The 16,674-nt window shown below is 43.2% G+C and overlaps 1 protein-coding gene across 4 annotated transcripts in view; it reads left to right on the top strand.

Moving 5' to 3' along the window:
• The first annotated feature begins 15,094 nt into the window (after window positions 1–15,094).
• LOC100997351 (ectodysplasin-A) overlaps window positions 15,095–16,674 on the top strand; it is a 430,782-nt gene continuing 429,202 nt past the window's right edge. For all 4 annotated transcript variants that reach the window (XM_021932914.2, XM_021932913.2, XM_021932912.2 and 1 more), the window contains exon 1: window positions 15,095–15,726. In XM_021932914.2, coding sequence (XP_021788606.1) covers window positions 15,331–15,726 — 396 coding nt within the window. In that variant the 5' untranslated portion in view covers window positions 15,095–15,330. The remainder of the gene's footprint in view (window positions 15,727–16,674) is intronic.

Here is a 16,674-nt window from a genome sequence, read left to right as displayed (position 1 = left end):
GAGAGCAAAAGGAGGCCAAACTTGCTTTTATAACAAAACCATTCTCATGATAACTGACTCACTCCAGAGATAAGGTTATTAATCCATTCATGAGAGCAGAACCCTCAATGACGTAATCACCTCTTATTAGGCTCCATCTCCCAGCAATGCTGTATTGGGGGTAAAGTTTTCAAAGCATGAACTTTGGGGGAGTCATATAAACCATAGCAATGGATTACATGTGCCTTAATCTTGGACTTTCCAGCCTCCAGAACTGTGAGAAATAGATTTCTGCTCTTTATAAATTGCTCATGTGAGGGTATTTTGTTATAGCTGCCTAAACAGACTACGACAGGCCCTCATGTAGAGAAATACTCTCTCATGTAGGAAGCATGGAGGGATAGGGGAGACTGAAAGGCAGTCTAGGCAGAAGGAACAGCAGGTTCAATAGCCCTGAAGCAAGAGAGAAGTTGAGTGGGGTTGGAGGTTCAGGACAAAAAGAAGGTGTTGAAGCAGAGAATTTCACCAGGGAAAAGAGATGAGCTCAGAGATGTGGCTTAGATCAAGATTGTATATTGCCCTGTAGACAGTTGTAAGAAGTTTAGATTTTATTCTGGTTGAGATAGAAATCATCTTATGGTTTTGAGCAGGGGAGTACCATGATCTGCTTCGTAATTTAGTCAGATCATGCACACTGGTGTGTGAGCAGAACAAGGAAGAAAGTGGAAAGGCCAATTAGAAGTTTGTTGCAGTGATCCAGTTAAGGGAAGAAGGTTTCGCCTAGGGTAAAGGGACCTGTTAGTTCTGGGAAGTAAAGAAATGGTCCATGTTATGGGTATGTTGAGGTGTCACGTTAATGTCTCATACAGAAAGATGTGTTTAATGTGAGATAGTGGCAAGTACCTCCAAATGACACTTACCAGCAGGTAGTTGGAACTCCAGAAGAGCATCAAGAACTAAAGAGATAGATATAGGTCATTATCATTAAGGGTATGATTGAGTGCTTGGAAATAGATGACATCACCAAAGAAGCAAAAGAAGCAAGAGAGAAGAACAGAGAAGACTGAAGGTAGAATTTGGGATAGCACCCATATTTATGTTATTTCTTCTGTTAAAATTACTTTAAATTATGAAAGTAATATAAATATATTACAGGAAATTTGAAAGTAGAAAAAAGTAAAAATCTGAGGATCTAAATCGACCATTTTATTATTTTGAAAGATTTGAAAGGAAGCAGAAGAGAGGGAGAAATTGGAAATGTTGTTGACAGGGTATGGAGCATAGTCTCTACAGAAGTAGGAGGGGTCTGGATTAACCGCCGAGAGAGATAAATTTCTTTCTCTGACATAGGAGAGAAGAAGAAGAGATTGGGTAAGGGAATTTTTTAATGTATCTGTTCTCTGGAGATAGGTTTTTATACAATGAAAATGTCTATACAATTGTGTGTTCTATTTTTGTCTCTTAACATTATTGTGTTTAGATTTTTCAGCGTTTATTGCAGTCCTCAAAAGTATGATTTTATTGCTTACATAATATTCCATTCAATGTATTTGGCTTAATTCTCTTAACTATTCTGATTTTGTTGGACATTTGGCTGTTACCTTTTTAAAAGATTATGCATAATGGCATTGTAAAATGTATTTGTATATATAGTTTTTTTTTTCCTTCTTTTGAATGATTACCTAATGAAAAATTTCCAGGAGTGGAATTACTGTGTGAAAGGGCATGAATTATTTTTATGGCTTCTGATATAAATTGCCAAATTGCCCTTCAAAAGAATTGTCCAAATTTATCCTGCTGCTCATACTATTGTATGAGGATATCTTTCCATTCTCTCTCTCAGAGCTGAATCAACATATGCTTGATGTTTTTTGCTACTTTAATAAGTATAAAATAATATCTCATTATTGTTCTTTAGTACCAGCATGATTGAATGAGTTAAATTATATCATCTAAGAACCCAATCTCAGATCTTGAATTAGAACTGGTGGCTCCCAACTCCTAGTCCAATGCTTTAAAAAAAAAAAAAAAAAAACTGTACGTGTGTGTGTGTGTGTGTGTATGAATTGTGTGTTTCACACCTTTCCCAGCTGCCTAATGGTGTGAACTCATTGCTGGAGAGAAGATGAAGAGAAAGGCGGCAACTACAAAAGGGTTGAAGTTACTCCCTGCCATATGTTGCTCTTCCACACTATATAAGAGATGCCAGGATGCCAGGTATCACCAAGTTAATCAATGAAAGGCAGAGCAAAACTGGAAGCCGATAAGCACTGCTGAAGAATGGAGAAAACTATCAATGAAAAAACTCAGGCTTGCTTTTGATTTCTGGACCTGTACTGGTTTTCAGTCATACATAAAACCCAAAGGTATACAGGCACTTAATAGAAAATCAGTTACACAATATGTGAAGTGCTAGAAAAATTGGCAGAATTCTTCACAATCCTCCCTAATGTGTTCCTGAAGTTTCCTAGTGAGCCTACTCGTGAGATTGTATTTACTTGTACTTTGTTGCCAGGCAAGAATCAAGGTGTTGTATTTCAACCAGATGTCTTGAGCTGGGTTTTGCAAGATAGCGTAGCAAACAGGGAGACATGTGTTTTCCTTTACACAGACCTTCTTAGGCCATCACCAGCTGCTTTCAGTCTCATGGGTGGATCTCTCCAATTTTCAGATTTCCTAGCTCCTGAGGTTTTGGGAAAGCCACTCTTGGTTTCTTTAATCCATTTTGGGCATTGCTAATTCTCTTATAGGTGTCAAATTACACTTCCAGCAGTTTCTTAGGCCATCCCTTAGGCTGCCTCCCTAACCTGGGCCCCAAGGGTTATGGGGCCTGCTGACCTTAAGGCAGTCTGATTGCAATAGTTCTCTTTAGTGTCAAGGAAAATTATGAAAGACTGAATGGGCAAAAAAGATTACTAGATGTTCTGACTTGTGCATTCTTCTGGGATATCTGCGCCTTTTATTGGCTTTGAGCTATTTAACAACTTTATAAGTGGTAAAAAACTGAAAATACTGCAAAATACTCTTATCCATAGAAATGCAAAGGAATTTTGTCTGATGCCATGCAATTGGTTATTGTCCTGGATATTGAATATTGACCAGTTTTGTATCTATCTGAAAACTCGATCCAGTATTCTTAATTGCCTGTAAGAGTCTATGTTCTTCAAATCCGCCTTTAAACTGGTTGTAGCATCTTACTGTTTCCCTCATTAAATAATGAGTTCAATAAAAATTTTTGACATGTGTTTCTTTTATATTTGCATGAGAGTCATGATTTTTTCTTTAAAAATTATCCTTTAACACTAGCCTGTCTTTCTGCAGAGGCTTGCAGGTCCAAATGAGCCTCTCTTTTTGCCCTTTTGTCTGAACTGGAAGCATTTAGCTCTGTTCACCATGATATTTCAATTTAACTATTTTTAAAAAGTTAGAGAAGAATTCAAAATGACAACTATATTAGCTATAACTTCAACTAATGCTTCCTCCAACCAGCTCTTCTCAGAATTCTGCTCTCCAGCTTCCCCAAAAGACACTTTTGGAAGAAGCAATTTACTTTGATAGCAAGTTTTTGGCCCCATCAGAATCTGGAGAAAGAAGCTCCCTGACTTGTTCACAATAGATACAATCACTCCCTTTGGAGGTTGGGGCTTCTCACAAGTCAGGTGGTCGTTTCTTGGTAAGTTTTCTAAAAATGTAGTTTTATGTAAAAAATGATTGTTCTATGTGGAAACTTTTCATTTCCCCCTCAAATTTCAAAATTTTAAAAGTGCATTTAGGGGACAGCTTGGCAGCCGCTTCTTCAAAAATAAATGTTACCAATTAAAGTATAAAGGTCAGTTGCACAGAGCCTTTTGGTGGCAGGATTCTGAAACAGTCAAGGTATGGTGAGGATTTGCACTCAGCTGATTGAATACAGGAATGAGGCAGGATAAAATGGAGGAATACCTCAAGGCAAAGTACAAACCAGGAAAATCATTAGAGATTGGTAGGGAATGAGGACTAGGAATCAGAAGCTAAGCCAGTGATTTCTAGTTGATTTCCTATTTCATGCTTTTAGCTCAGCAGAAGTAAAACAAAAGTAATTCATGTGTTTTGAAAATGCCTTAAGATTGTCAGGTATAGATATGTAAGGTAGTAGCTTGAGGGGAGGGGGAGGAGCAATTGGTTCTAGTTCAGCTCATTCATTAACTTAATGGGCATGATTCTTGGCCCTTCTGGGCTTCAGTTTCTTCTTTTGAAATTGGTTGGACTGGACTCGGTGGTCTCCTAAGGGTCTTCCAGTTCTGACCTCTTGAGTTAGTTATAAAAGCTGAGAAAAAAAATGCATGTGAGTTTTGGAACTCTGGAGGTTAAAGTAAAACTCTGCTAAACTTGGGTTGTTACACCTGGTACTGCAGGCCTAAGGCCTTTGGGCCCAGGAGCCCAAGATCTGGTGGGTAGTAGTGATGCTTAGGTCATATAATTTATGGGGCTGCCAGCTCCTTCCCTCTCAGCAGCCACTCTCCTTTCTCAAGCAATTTGGCACATTCCTAAGGGCAACTTCTTTCGCGCAGGCATGGGCTTGGTGTCTCAAGTCCTGCTTCTGTGGGTTCTGCTTTCTGTTGCTATAGAAAGCTTAGTTTCCAGTCTTTTCACAAAGGAGTCAGTTTGTGGAAGCTTATTCTTCAGTAGCCATTGCTGTAAAGCACATTTCAGTCAAGCAAAGTCTGTGTTCCCAGTGTTAATCAAAGATAGGTCACAATAGGAAAATAAAATCCCTAAGTTGACTGAACTGAATTTGTATGAAAAGAAGGGTTAAGATAGTGGTCAAGACCGCTGTAGGTCTATGACATGCTGGATTTGGCCTCCTGGGTATTCATTTATTAGTTCACACAGTTCACTGAAGTTCTGTGAGCTGTGAGTGCCTATAGCCAGTGCTCAAAAAAACTCTTTGAGAAGCACATGGATGAATAAATGAAGTAACAAATGGGCAAATGAAAGAATCAATATAAAACCCTCTAGGGGGCGGGCGCGGTGGCTCAAGCCTGTAATCCCAGCACTTTGGGAGGCCGAGACGGGCGGATCACGAGGTCAGGAGATCGAGACCATCCTGGCTAACACGGTGAAACCCCGTCTCTATTAAGAAATACAAAAAACTAGCCGGGCGAGTTGGCGGGCGCCTGTAGTCCCAGCTACTCGGGAGGCTGAGGCCGGAGAATGGCGTGAACCCGGGAGGCGGAGCTTGCAGTGAGCTGAGATCTGGCCACTGCACTCCAGCCTGGGCGACAGAGCGAGACTCCGTTTCAAAAAAAAAAAAAAAAAAAACCCTCTGGGAATTTTTTACTGAAACGGTTATTTTGTAGTAGCACTTTGCAAACCCCCTCTCCTAGCAGGTACCCCACTATTTTCTCCTTGACTCTACCTCATGCAATTTCTTAAAGGGTCTCCATTTCCTACTGCTGCAATTTTCTGATTCAGTTTTGTGATTTTTCAGGATCTAATTTGGTGTGGCTGCAGTATCATACCTTCCCATTGGACTGTAAGATCATATTGGAATGAAGAAAAGGTACCACCATCTATTATCTATTAGATTCTAACTTTAAAATTAGAGAAAACTCCTTATTCCTTAGGTTTCTGAGTATGCAAAATAAATTGTTCATCATGGCATAATGAAAAGAATGTGGGCTTTTCAATCAGGACAGATTTGGATTTGAATCTTAGCACTACATCTACTAGCTGGGGGACATCAGACACAGTACTTCACTTTTCTCTGGACCTGTCTTTTTTTTTTACATGTAGGAAAATGAGCAATTTGCCTTGTAAGGTTATTCCTGAAGATCAACTTTGCCAAACATAGTGCCTGGCACATAGTAGGTACTCAATACAAAGTAGCTATTATCTTAATATCTTACATTTGTATAACATTTTATATTTTACAAATTCTACCACATTTTCTTTTACTCATCCTAATTCTAGCATCATTATTTATTAATAGAGTATATATATATATTCTGTATATATTATACATATATATACACACATTGATACCATAAGACTCAAGATCAACTTGGAGCTCATCTTCGCACACCAACTGTTCACCTTGGACCTAGGCTTCCACGATTCCCATCCTTCCAGGAGCCAGACTGTTACCCTGTAGAGTCCTTTCCTGAGTTTTTACTCATCAAGTGTTAAGCAGCTTAGAAGTGTGCTTAAATTCCAATAGGCTGTTAATTTAGCATTTTTTAGCCCAGGACTGCTAGTTTTCTGAGTTGTTTAAAGGAAAGCTTTTGAATTGGGGTGATTCACATCTTTTTTGTGCAATGTTTGAAGACTCTAAAGCTGTTAGGACATGGCATTTCCCAACTTATAGGAGTGTGCCTGTGAATCTGGTCCAGCTCAGAGGTGTAGTGGGAGGAGGGACAAGGCCATTTAAAAGCTTTGCTGTTATACTGAATTTGTGAAATAGAGTCCTTATTTTTCAAATAAAGATGTTCTCATTGTACATTAATTGCATTCTTTATTTTGTCCACTGATGTATTCCCAGCACTTAGACTGGTGCCTGGCACATAGCAGATACTCTATGAATGCTTATTGAATTGATATGCCGTATAAAATATCCAAAGGTAAGTGTATTACCTCAATGTAATCTAGTTGCGGGCAGCTGGAGTCAGTTTGGGAAAGTTATTATAACTCTAGATTTTCCAAGCCCTGTCACAGGTTGCTTATCACAGAACCAAGATTGGTTGGTTCTGACTCAGTCAAGTGCCTGACTCTCCAGGGTTCAGATCCCTAAGATCTGTTCTCTAATTCTCATGACCAAGAAATGCAGATTGTGGGCACAATTAGCTCTTTGGCCAAATGGAGCAGGCAAACATAAGTGTAATGAGTAAATATGACAGTTTTAGTAAGAAAAAGAACCCTACGCTAAGTCAGGTACACTGACTGTGTAACCTTGGATAAGTCATTTAAGTAGTCACCTCTCTAAGCTTCAGTTTCCTCCCGTTAAATGAGGTCAAACCACTCTACCTACCACACATAGTTGTTTGGAGGATGTGAGAACCTGTGAAAAACAATGCCAGTGATTCTCTTAAAGTCCTACTTTGCCAGAACTGAATCTGCAATCTCCACTGTGGTCCTGATGTGACATGTGGCATGGCTCTGTGGAATATGTAGTGCAGTATGTGTTTCTAGGCTACTTGGTGGCCCGAATGGTGGTGCTGACACACATTGCAGGGGACACAGATGCAAATGACATTCTGCCAGCAACAGGATTTTCTATTTTTGAATGAAAAATTCCTCTCATGGAGTGAGAGCCTCCCCATATGCTCAGCCACCCATGAGTAGCCAAAGACTTTATTGCAAAAATGAATATCCATGTTAATGTTGTGCCATTTTGCTCCCTATAGCAAGAAGAATTTCTATCTCCTTATTATTGCTTCATGAATTTCTGCAAACATTTCCATGCCAGTCATGGCTATAGTCATTTCTCACAGCAAGTAAGAGGTCTGCTTTTCTTCCCCCTTCTTCAGTATATGTTTAATTTTTTTCCTAAATACTCCTGACAGCCTCGCTTATATAAATGTGCTCAGCATTTTATTTTACTTTGCTTTCCACCTAGAGCATCTGTCTTCTCTCCATCAAACCCAGACTCCTTCTGCCTTCAAACCGCTGCTAAAATTCATCTCTTCAGAGTCTCCAATCCATTAACAAAGATTTGGTAAGGAATGGCTTGAGGTAGTTTCTGTAGGGGCTAAGACAGGGTCCTGTCCTTTGAGGAGCGCTGGCTATAAGCTGGAAAAATTAGACCCTCACACAGAATGGGGGAAGAATTAGCAATTGTGAGTGGCATACTCTGAGTGTCAGCTGTGCTGTATGGGCAGGGTGTCCTGATGGAGAGCACTGTGGGCAGGCAGGGTCAGGAGGGGGAGCTTGAGCTGGGCCTTGAAGAATGAGCCGATTTCAAATAGGCAAAGGGGAAGGGAAAGGAAATTAGAAAGGGGAAGTGGAATAATGTCAGCAAGAGGCGAAGAGGCAGGAATGTAGACATTTGTTCCTGGACAATGAGAGCCAAGGTTATGCAGAGGCAGAGGTTTGTGGAGACCTAGCAGTGGCATAGCTGGAAAGATAGTGTGGGGCCAGACTGGAGGACCTTGGATGTTAAGCTACTGTTCTGAAGTCAGTGGGATTACTGTGCAGAAGAATGACCTGATAGGATCCAGATTTAAACACCTTCATCTAATTATAGTATACTCAGTGGCCTTGGAGTTAGGGCAAAATGGTGGTGGCAGTAGCAGCCAGGCAGGAGGGAGAAGAAACTCTGACTTCCAGCCAGTTTATCACTCTGCCACTCCAGAAATCTCACAATTGCTGTGTGTCTAGCTCTGTAAAGCTGACACACTATCTGTTATCAGCTGGGAGGTAAGGTTGAGAAGATGGAGCATGGAATCTTTGAGCCAGTCAGACCTGGATTCAAATTCAGACTCTGCCGCTTAGTTGCTTTTGAATATGGGCCAGTCATTTAACCTCCCTGAGCCTTGGTTTCCTCATCAGTGAAACATGGAAAATACTAAACTCACACAGAAGTTAATGAGAAAGACTGGGACATCAAAGATAAATCTTCAACCAATGTTCCTTTCCTTCTTTCTCCCCTCTTCTAGTTAGCTCTGTGACCCTGAGTATATTTATCTCTGGGAGAACTGCCTCATGCAAAATGAGACAGTTGTCCTTTCCTGCTTTACTGTGCTAAAAGAAAAGGTCTTGCCTATCCAGTAACACATCTGACCAGTCCTTCTTTCTCCTTCTTCTTACTCTACTAGGGATGGAATTCATTCAGCCCATCAACAAACATTTACTGAGAGCCTACTATGTGTCAGGCACTATTCTTGGTCCTATAGACAAAGCAGTGAACAAAACCAGACAAAAATCTCTGCCCTTGTAGAACTGATATTCTAGTTGTGGCTGCAGAGGAGTCATACAATAAACAAATAAATATATAATATGTGCTAGGAAGAAAAATACAGCAAAGTAAGGGGACAGAGAATGATAGGTTGATAGAAAATTGGCCAAGGAAGGGTTCTCTGATAAGGTGACATCTAAGAAGAGTCCTGGAGGAAGTAAGGGAGAAGCCATGTGGCTGTCTGGGAGAATAGCATTCCAGGCAGGAGGAAATCCAGGTAAGAAGACCATTAAGTGGAGCATTCTTTGCAGGTTCAAGGAACAACCAAGAGCCCAAACATGACTGGAGCAGAGTGAACAAGGAAAATAGAGGTAGATTACAAGCCCAGGGAGGCAAACAGCAATCAGATAATGCACGGCCTTGTAGGCCAAGATAAGAACTTTGAGAGAGATGGAAAACCATTGGAGGATATGGAGCATAAGAGTGATAGACTCTGACTTAACATTTTCACAGAATGTCTCTGACTACAGGGTAGGGAATAAACTGTAGGATGGCCAGGACAACAGCATGGAGACCCTGTATATATTTATAGTAATCCAGGTGAGACAGCACTGGGGTTTGGACTAGGATGATGACAGGAAGGTGGTGAGAAGTGGTCAAGTTCTAGATATATTTTAAAGGCAGAACTGACAGAACTCACTAACAGATTTGATGTGGAGTGTTCAAGAAATCGTTCAAGGATGATCTCATAGTTTTGGGCCTGTCCAATGGAAGGTTGGCGTTGCCATTTGCTGAGATGCAGAAGACCAAGGGATAAGTACATTTTGGGGGAGAAGAGGTTTGGTTTTGGTCACGTTGAGTTCGAGATGTCTATTAGACAGTTAAGTGAAAATGGAGAGGATGAAGTTGAATATACAAGCAACAAATCAGGGGAAGTTGGTGAGAACATATTAGGTCCTATCTCAAACTTTAAGTATGCAGAAGCAGGGCCAGGGACTTAGTGAAGGCAAATTATGCAAATGCTTTTCTACATTTCTGCCATGTCCTTGAGTACTGCTACATGTTTTTCCTCTCATCCTTTTTTGATGGAAATCTCCTACATAGCAGGGACTAACATTTACTGTACATTTATTATATGCCACACAGTGATAGCATCTGAAGGAGTTGAGAAAGTGCCACCCCAAAATATGCCACTTTGGATTTCAAACTGAGGGCGTTTGGGGAACAGCAAATTCAGGGAGGGCTTTCTGAACTTTCCTTTTCTGTCTAAAGACAGATCCTCCAAAAGGAACTCAATCGTTTTGAATCCCCTCCCTGGAAATCTCATCAACCAGGGAAGATTAAACCCATATTACAAGAGAGGAGACTGGAGGTTGACATCATGCCCAGATGACCTTTATCACAGGGTGTCACTTATTTTTCTGAGGTCTCATTTATCTTTCCCCAAAATCATTTATTCCTCCTAGTGGCCTACTTCCCCCCTCCCCCCTTCCCTATGAAGAGGGTCTATAAGCTTCCAGATCTTGCTGGGTTGGGCATTCACTTTTTGTTCATGTGATGTCCCCATGCATGTTAAAAAAAAAAAATGTGTATACCTGCTATCGTTTGGATGTGGTTTGTTTTCCCTACCAAATCTCATGTTGAAATTTGATTCCGAACGTTGGAGGCGGTGCCTAATGGGAAGTGTGTTGATTATGAGAACAGATTGCTTGTGAATAGATTAATGCCCTCCCTAGGGATGAATGCATTTTTGCTCTGTTAGTTCACCCCGTAACTGGTTTTTTTAAAAAGAGCCTGCCCCCACCCCATCTCTCTTGCCTCCTGTCTCCTGATGTGATCTCTGCACATGCTAGCTCTCCTTCACCTTCTGCCGTGAGTGAAAGCAGCCTGAGGTCCTCATCAAATGTCCAGTCCTAAACTTTTTCCAGACATCAGAATCATGAGCCAAATAACCTTTTCCTTTTTATAAATTACCCAGCCTCAGGTATTCCTTTATAGCAACATAAAATAGACTAAGATAATATATTATCTCCTATGAATCTGCCTGCTGTCAATTTATTTCACAGACTCAGTTACCAAACCATCTGAGGATGGAGGAAAGCCTTCCCTCTCCTACACATCCTGTTTAAGACAGCTGTCTTGCAAAATATATACTGTCATCTTTATTTTGCAGATGAGAAAACTGAGGCTCTGTAAGAGAAGCAAAAATCACTTGTCCTAAGTCACATAGCTTATAAGTGAATAAGGTGGGATTCAAACCAGGATCTAAGTCCAAAGTTCGTGTTCCTTCCAACTATCTGCTGATCGCTAAGTAGGTCAGAGTCACCTGATCTCTATGTCGATTATTTATTCTGTGGATTAACCAGAGCTAAGAGGTATTTAAAACCTGTTCCTGCCTAACTCCTTAGCATATTCCACTCAATTAGTGGGTGTTCAGTGGTTGTCAACATATTTTGAATCTTTATTATTTGGGGGTTGTCAACTAATATTGTTTTGTTTTATTTTATTTTATTTTTTAAGATGGAGTTTCGCTTTTGTCACCCAGGCTGGAGTGCAATGGCATAATCTCGGCTCACTGCAACTTCTGCCTCTCTGGTTCAAGCGATTCTCCTGCCTCAGCCTCCTGAGTAGCTGGGATTACAGGTGCCCGCCACCACATCCAGCTAATTTTTGTATTTTTAGTGGAGATGGGGTTTCACCATGTTGGCCAGGCTGGTCTGGAACTCGTGACCTCAGGTGATCTGCCCGCCTCAGCCTCCCAAAGTGTTGGGATTATAGGCATGAGCCACCATGCCCAGCTATATTATTTTAATATTAGGCCCAGACAAACAAAAGTAGGAAGGGAAACTTGATGGGACAGACAGGTCAGTGAAATATTACAAACCAACTATATTTGAATTTCTTGATTATTTATTTTTCTGGATTATCCACAACTCCCATAGCAGTGCAAGTAAGAGGATAATTTCACAATTTTCATTTGGTTCCATTTCCTTTGTATCTTTTCCATAATGTATTATGCAGCTATTCACCCAGGAAGTGTTTCATAAGTGGTATGGACAGGCATCCCTTGGATCAGTTCCCTTTTTGGAATTCTAGGTAGTCTAAGTTACCATGAGTGACTTCATGTCTTATTCATTTGACAAACAATATTGGTGCCTACCATGTGGTAGGTGCCATGCTAGGTATTAGAAATATCAAAATAAAACAGTATTGGTGTCTACTATGTGGTAGGTGCTATACTAGGGATTAGAAATATCAAAATAGAAAGGACACAATTCTTACCATCAAGGAGCTCATAGTTTAGTGGTAAGAAATCCAGGTAAAACATTCAAAATGCAGTGTGGTAAGTGATATCATCGAGGTATGCTCAGGGTGTAATGAAAGCATAAAGGAAGTCTGGTTAGAGTGAGTTGTGGGGCCATACCAGAGAGAACATGTGAATTGATTCTTGAAGAATTTATCAGGTTTCCAAGGTAGGGGCAATCTTGACAAAGAAACTAGCTTGTTCAAAGGCATGGTGGTGTGAGAAGTGTCAGCAAATTTAGTAGTGTGCAAGCATGACTTCCTTGTGAAATGGTGGAAGATAATGTTGGAGAGACAGATTAGAGGTCATGTTAAGGAGCTTGTATCTTGTCTCCCGTAGTACATGGGATCAGACAGGTAAGGTGAATGAGTGACGAGGACAGTATTGAAGGATAGAAGAAAGAGGTGGTGATGGCTGTAGAACTTGATTGTTCATGCTTGTTTCAAGGAGGCAGTTCCAGCTGAATGTAGCCACATGGGAATGTGAATCCAGAGTTATCAGGTCTTCTGGTTTTTTAACAGAAAAGCGGGAAATCTGGATTTTTTAAAATGTGAAATCTCCAGAGTTCCAATAGCTGACAATTGCTTTTTTTTTTTTTTTTTTTAATTCAAAGGTTTAGTCAATACTGCACCAAACACTACACTGGATGTGGTCTGCAGACTGTCATTGAGACCTGTGCTTTAGGGGACAGGATATGTATGGAAGCATAGAAGCTAACTGAAGCAACACTTTAAAACACTTAAAAAATAACCACATACATTCCTCTCTGGATTGCCCCATTCCAACATTTCTACTGCATATGATGACACATGTTTTTTCTCTGGGGAAGCAAAGAGACGTCCCAGGTCAAATGCAACCCTCAGGGCTTCTGAGGGCAATGGTGTAATCTAGAGTCTCAGTCAAGCCTGGTAGAACATGGTAAGGTGAGACCAGTGTGGCCCCTGAACATCACCGTCACCACCAGGAGATGGCTGTCATTTGTTTCCTTTTCATTTTAGGGGAAGAAAGGGCAGTCTGTTTAAACTGTGTATGCAAGAAAGTCAACACAGCCAGTGACAACACAGATAAAACACAGTGTAAAGGCTATTAAAGTTCAAACTCCTCATTTTACTGCCAGAGAAACGAAGGCCCTGGAAAAGCACAGTGACTTGCTCAGAGTGACCCAGCAACCTAGTGGCAGGATGAAGTCTCCTGACTCCTGGTCTAGCATTCTTTCCAATAATCCCGGGCTGTGATAATTAAAGTAAATCAGCCTGGCAGTTTTCCTAGCATCTAGAATTCCTGGACTGGACAAACAGGACTTGAGAGCAGCTGTTAGACACCTTTTTTCCCCTTAGCTCTAGCATGATGATATTCTTTGTGAACTTTATATTTCATAGGTAGGGGTTAAAGAGAGGACACGAAGATGTTTTTGAAGCACTGAGACCATTCACAAAGTGTATAGAGAAAAGTTGTCTGTGGCTAATATATTTAAGGCTTATGACCTCTGTGCTCTCTGGACTGACCTGCCAGCAGATGCTTTTGGTTTTGTGTTTTATTTCTCTTCTTTTGTCTTCTTTTCTATCTCTATCTATGTTTTTCTTCTCTTCCACCAGCCTAGGTCTTAGGCCTACACATAAGTGCTCCTGGCATTGCTGAGCCTCCATGATGACACTCAAGATGTCCGCTGCAAGTCAATGAAATTGTTAATTATTCATTACTCAATTAATAACATGGAATGAGAGTGCGTAGTGACTATGAAGTGTACATGCTTTCCCTGCTGTAGTCATTTCACTTTCTATAATCTCAGACTAGTAACTTGTCAATTGTGACTCTTGATTTAACTAATCCTTTCCATCCTTCATTTCAGGGTCTATTGTTCTGCCATTTGCCACTTTTTTTTTTCTTTCTCTGAACCCGTTTCTGATTGGTGCAGCTGTTGAAGATGCTGCAGTTGCAGCAGTGTACATCTGGAACATTTGGCTGACTTGTTGAACTTCCCCCAGGGAGTACTCCAGGAGAAGGATGGGAGGGGTGGAGAGGCCAGAACAGTTGCCTGTAAATAAAGATGCCAGTAGTGTCTGACCATTCTGTGGACCACCCTTGTAAAAATCCACTTCATTCTGGCCCTCGGTTTCCCTATCTACTCACTGAAGGCGTATGTTCTCCAATCAAAACTGTTGCAGTGGAAGAAATCTATTCTGGCTGTGGATGCTCTCATACAGCATTTTCTGCATTGTATCAATAGATATTTGTTGAATTAATTAATATATCAAGAACTCCTAGGAGACTGTTTTACCCTTCATGGGACAACATCATTTCAGTTCCGCTTGGCATGGGTCGGCTTCTCTGTTACTTAGATTGAGCCTTCAGAGTCACTCCAGGAGTGAGGCTGCTTGAGTCCCACCCATTCCCATAGTTCCCAGGCTCCTGGGTCTCCTTTTCTTCGGGCGAGCCATTGAATTGCAAACACAGCAGGCATGGTTTCATTCCAAACCCGGAGCTGTTTTAATTAGTTTAACGTCTGTTAAACGCTTTGAAGATTGGAAGCAACAGATAAGTACTGGATGATGTTATTAACAACTGCAGTTAATTGCAAACATTTCTATTAATGCTAGTTTCTGCCTCCTTTTCTTTGCTCTACTTTCTTTCCAAGGTTCCCAAATTCGTAGCCTCCCCCTCTTTTCCTCCCCGTACTGGCGATATAGGGTTAAACTGGGGCGGAGCCCAGGGATGAACGACAGCGCCAGTCACCAACTGGGACGGGGCAAGCGGGAAGAGCTGGGTGGGGCGGCCAGACAGAGGCGAACCCTCACGCCCCCAGGCCCCGCCCCGCGGCTGGAGGCCCGGTTGGAACGGCACGGGGCGGGGCGCCGAGGCTTGGCGGCCCCGTGGTTGGGCGTCCCGGCAGCCGCTTGAGGGATGGGGCGGGGTCGGCCGGGACCTCCTCCTTCATTCCCTCGGCGGGCCGAGCCTCCCCTCTCTCCCGCCCCTCCTCCCCCCTTTCCCACCCCTCGGAGTGGAGCTGCACATGCGGCTGCTCCCTGCTCCGTCCCGCCCAGCCACCGTCGCGCAGGAACGGGTCCCTGCAGCCCCCAGCCGATGGCAGGACAGTAGCCGCCTGTCAGAGGTCGTGAACGGCTGAGGCAGACGCAGCGGCTCCCGGGCCTCAAGAGAGTGGGTGTCTCCGGAGGCCATGGGCTACCCGGAGGTGGAGCGCAGGGAACTCCTGCCTGCGGCAGCGCCACGGGAGCGAGGGAGCCAGGGCTGCGGGTGTCGCGGGGCCCCTGCCCGGGCGGGCGAAGGGAACAGTTGCCTGCTCTTCCTGGGTTTCTTTGGCCTCTCGCTGGCCCTCCACCTGCTGACGTTGTGCTGCTACCTAGAGTTGCGCTCGGAGTTGCGGCGGGAACGGGGAGCCGAGTCCCGCCTTGGCGGCTCGGGCACCCCTGGCACCTCTGGCACCCTAAGCAGCCTCGGTGGCCTCGACCCTGACAGCCCCATCACCACTCACCTTGGGCAGCCGTCACCTCAGCAGCAGCCGTTGGAACCGGGAGAAGCTGCACTCCCCTCTGACTCCCAGGACGGGCACCAGGTGAGTCACCTAGTAGGGGCGGCGGCGGCCCCCTCCCCTCGCGGGTAGGGCGAGGGCCCTCTGCCACAGGGGCCTGGGGGCACTCTGCCACCTCGAGCCAATTTAGAGGGCAGGACCAGGGAGGGACCAGGCGAGCAGGGGAGAGGTTGCCCAGGGCAGGTTGTCTTCGGTCCCTGGCCCAATCTGGACTCCCTGGGGACCCCTTGACTTGGAAAGTCTAGCGCGCGCCCGCGGCCCCTGGCTGCGGGCTGCCTGGAGAAAAGTTGGCGAAGCTCCCGTCGAGGAGGTGCCTGCGCTGCCCCCCGGCCGACTAACGGCTTGGCCCTTCTGCTCGTGATGAGGTTCTCTGCCCGCGGTGCTTGTTTTTTCGTGTCTAGAGCTGATGCCAGAACCAGCAGGCTCCCCTTTGGAGTTGGAGCTGTAAACAGCTGTAATAACTGCTCCACGCCCGCCTGTTGAAACAACTTTTAACCGCATTTTCAGCGCGGGTCCTTGTGCGCTGACCAGAACGTGGGCTTGTTCACACTTACCTGCAATTTGAGACTGATTGTCCTCGGCGTTCTAGTGAGGATCAGCGCCCCTGAGGAATTCTGGTAGAAATATGCCGTCTTGCTAGACAACTTCTGAACAGCAATTTTAAAAATCTATGGAAATAAAACTCACCCTTTGCATGCCGGTTCTGATTCTTAAGCGGGGTAGGTGTGCGGTGGGAAGGGTGGGTGGGAAGCGCTTTTGCTACTGCTAGCTTGAGAACAGGAATCTGCCAATGGAATAATTACTCAGGACTAGTCCCCCAAGAGCAGTTTTGTTTTGTTTGTTTTTGCAGCCTTTATGGTGTTTGTGCCCTTATTAGCAAACTATTAGCTTTGGCGTTTGTTTTCCACTCTTTCTAGCTCTTTATTCAAGTAAATTTAGTTCACTTAATGTAAATATTGTCTTCGTTGCCAT

This window comes from Papio anubis, chromosome X (assembly GCF_008728515.1).
Source record: "Papio anubis isolate 15944 chromosome X, Panubis1.0, whole genome shotgun sequence".
Classification (NCBI taxonomy): domain Eukaryota; kingdom Metazoa; phylum Chordata; class Mammalia; order Primates; family Cercopithecidae; genus Papio; species Papio anubis.
Note: the sequence above shows the minus strand (reverse complement) of the source record. Positions and strands in the feature narration are given on the sequence as shown.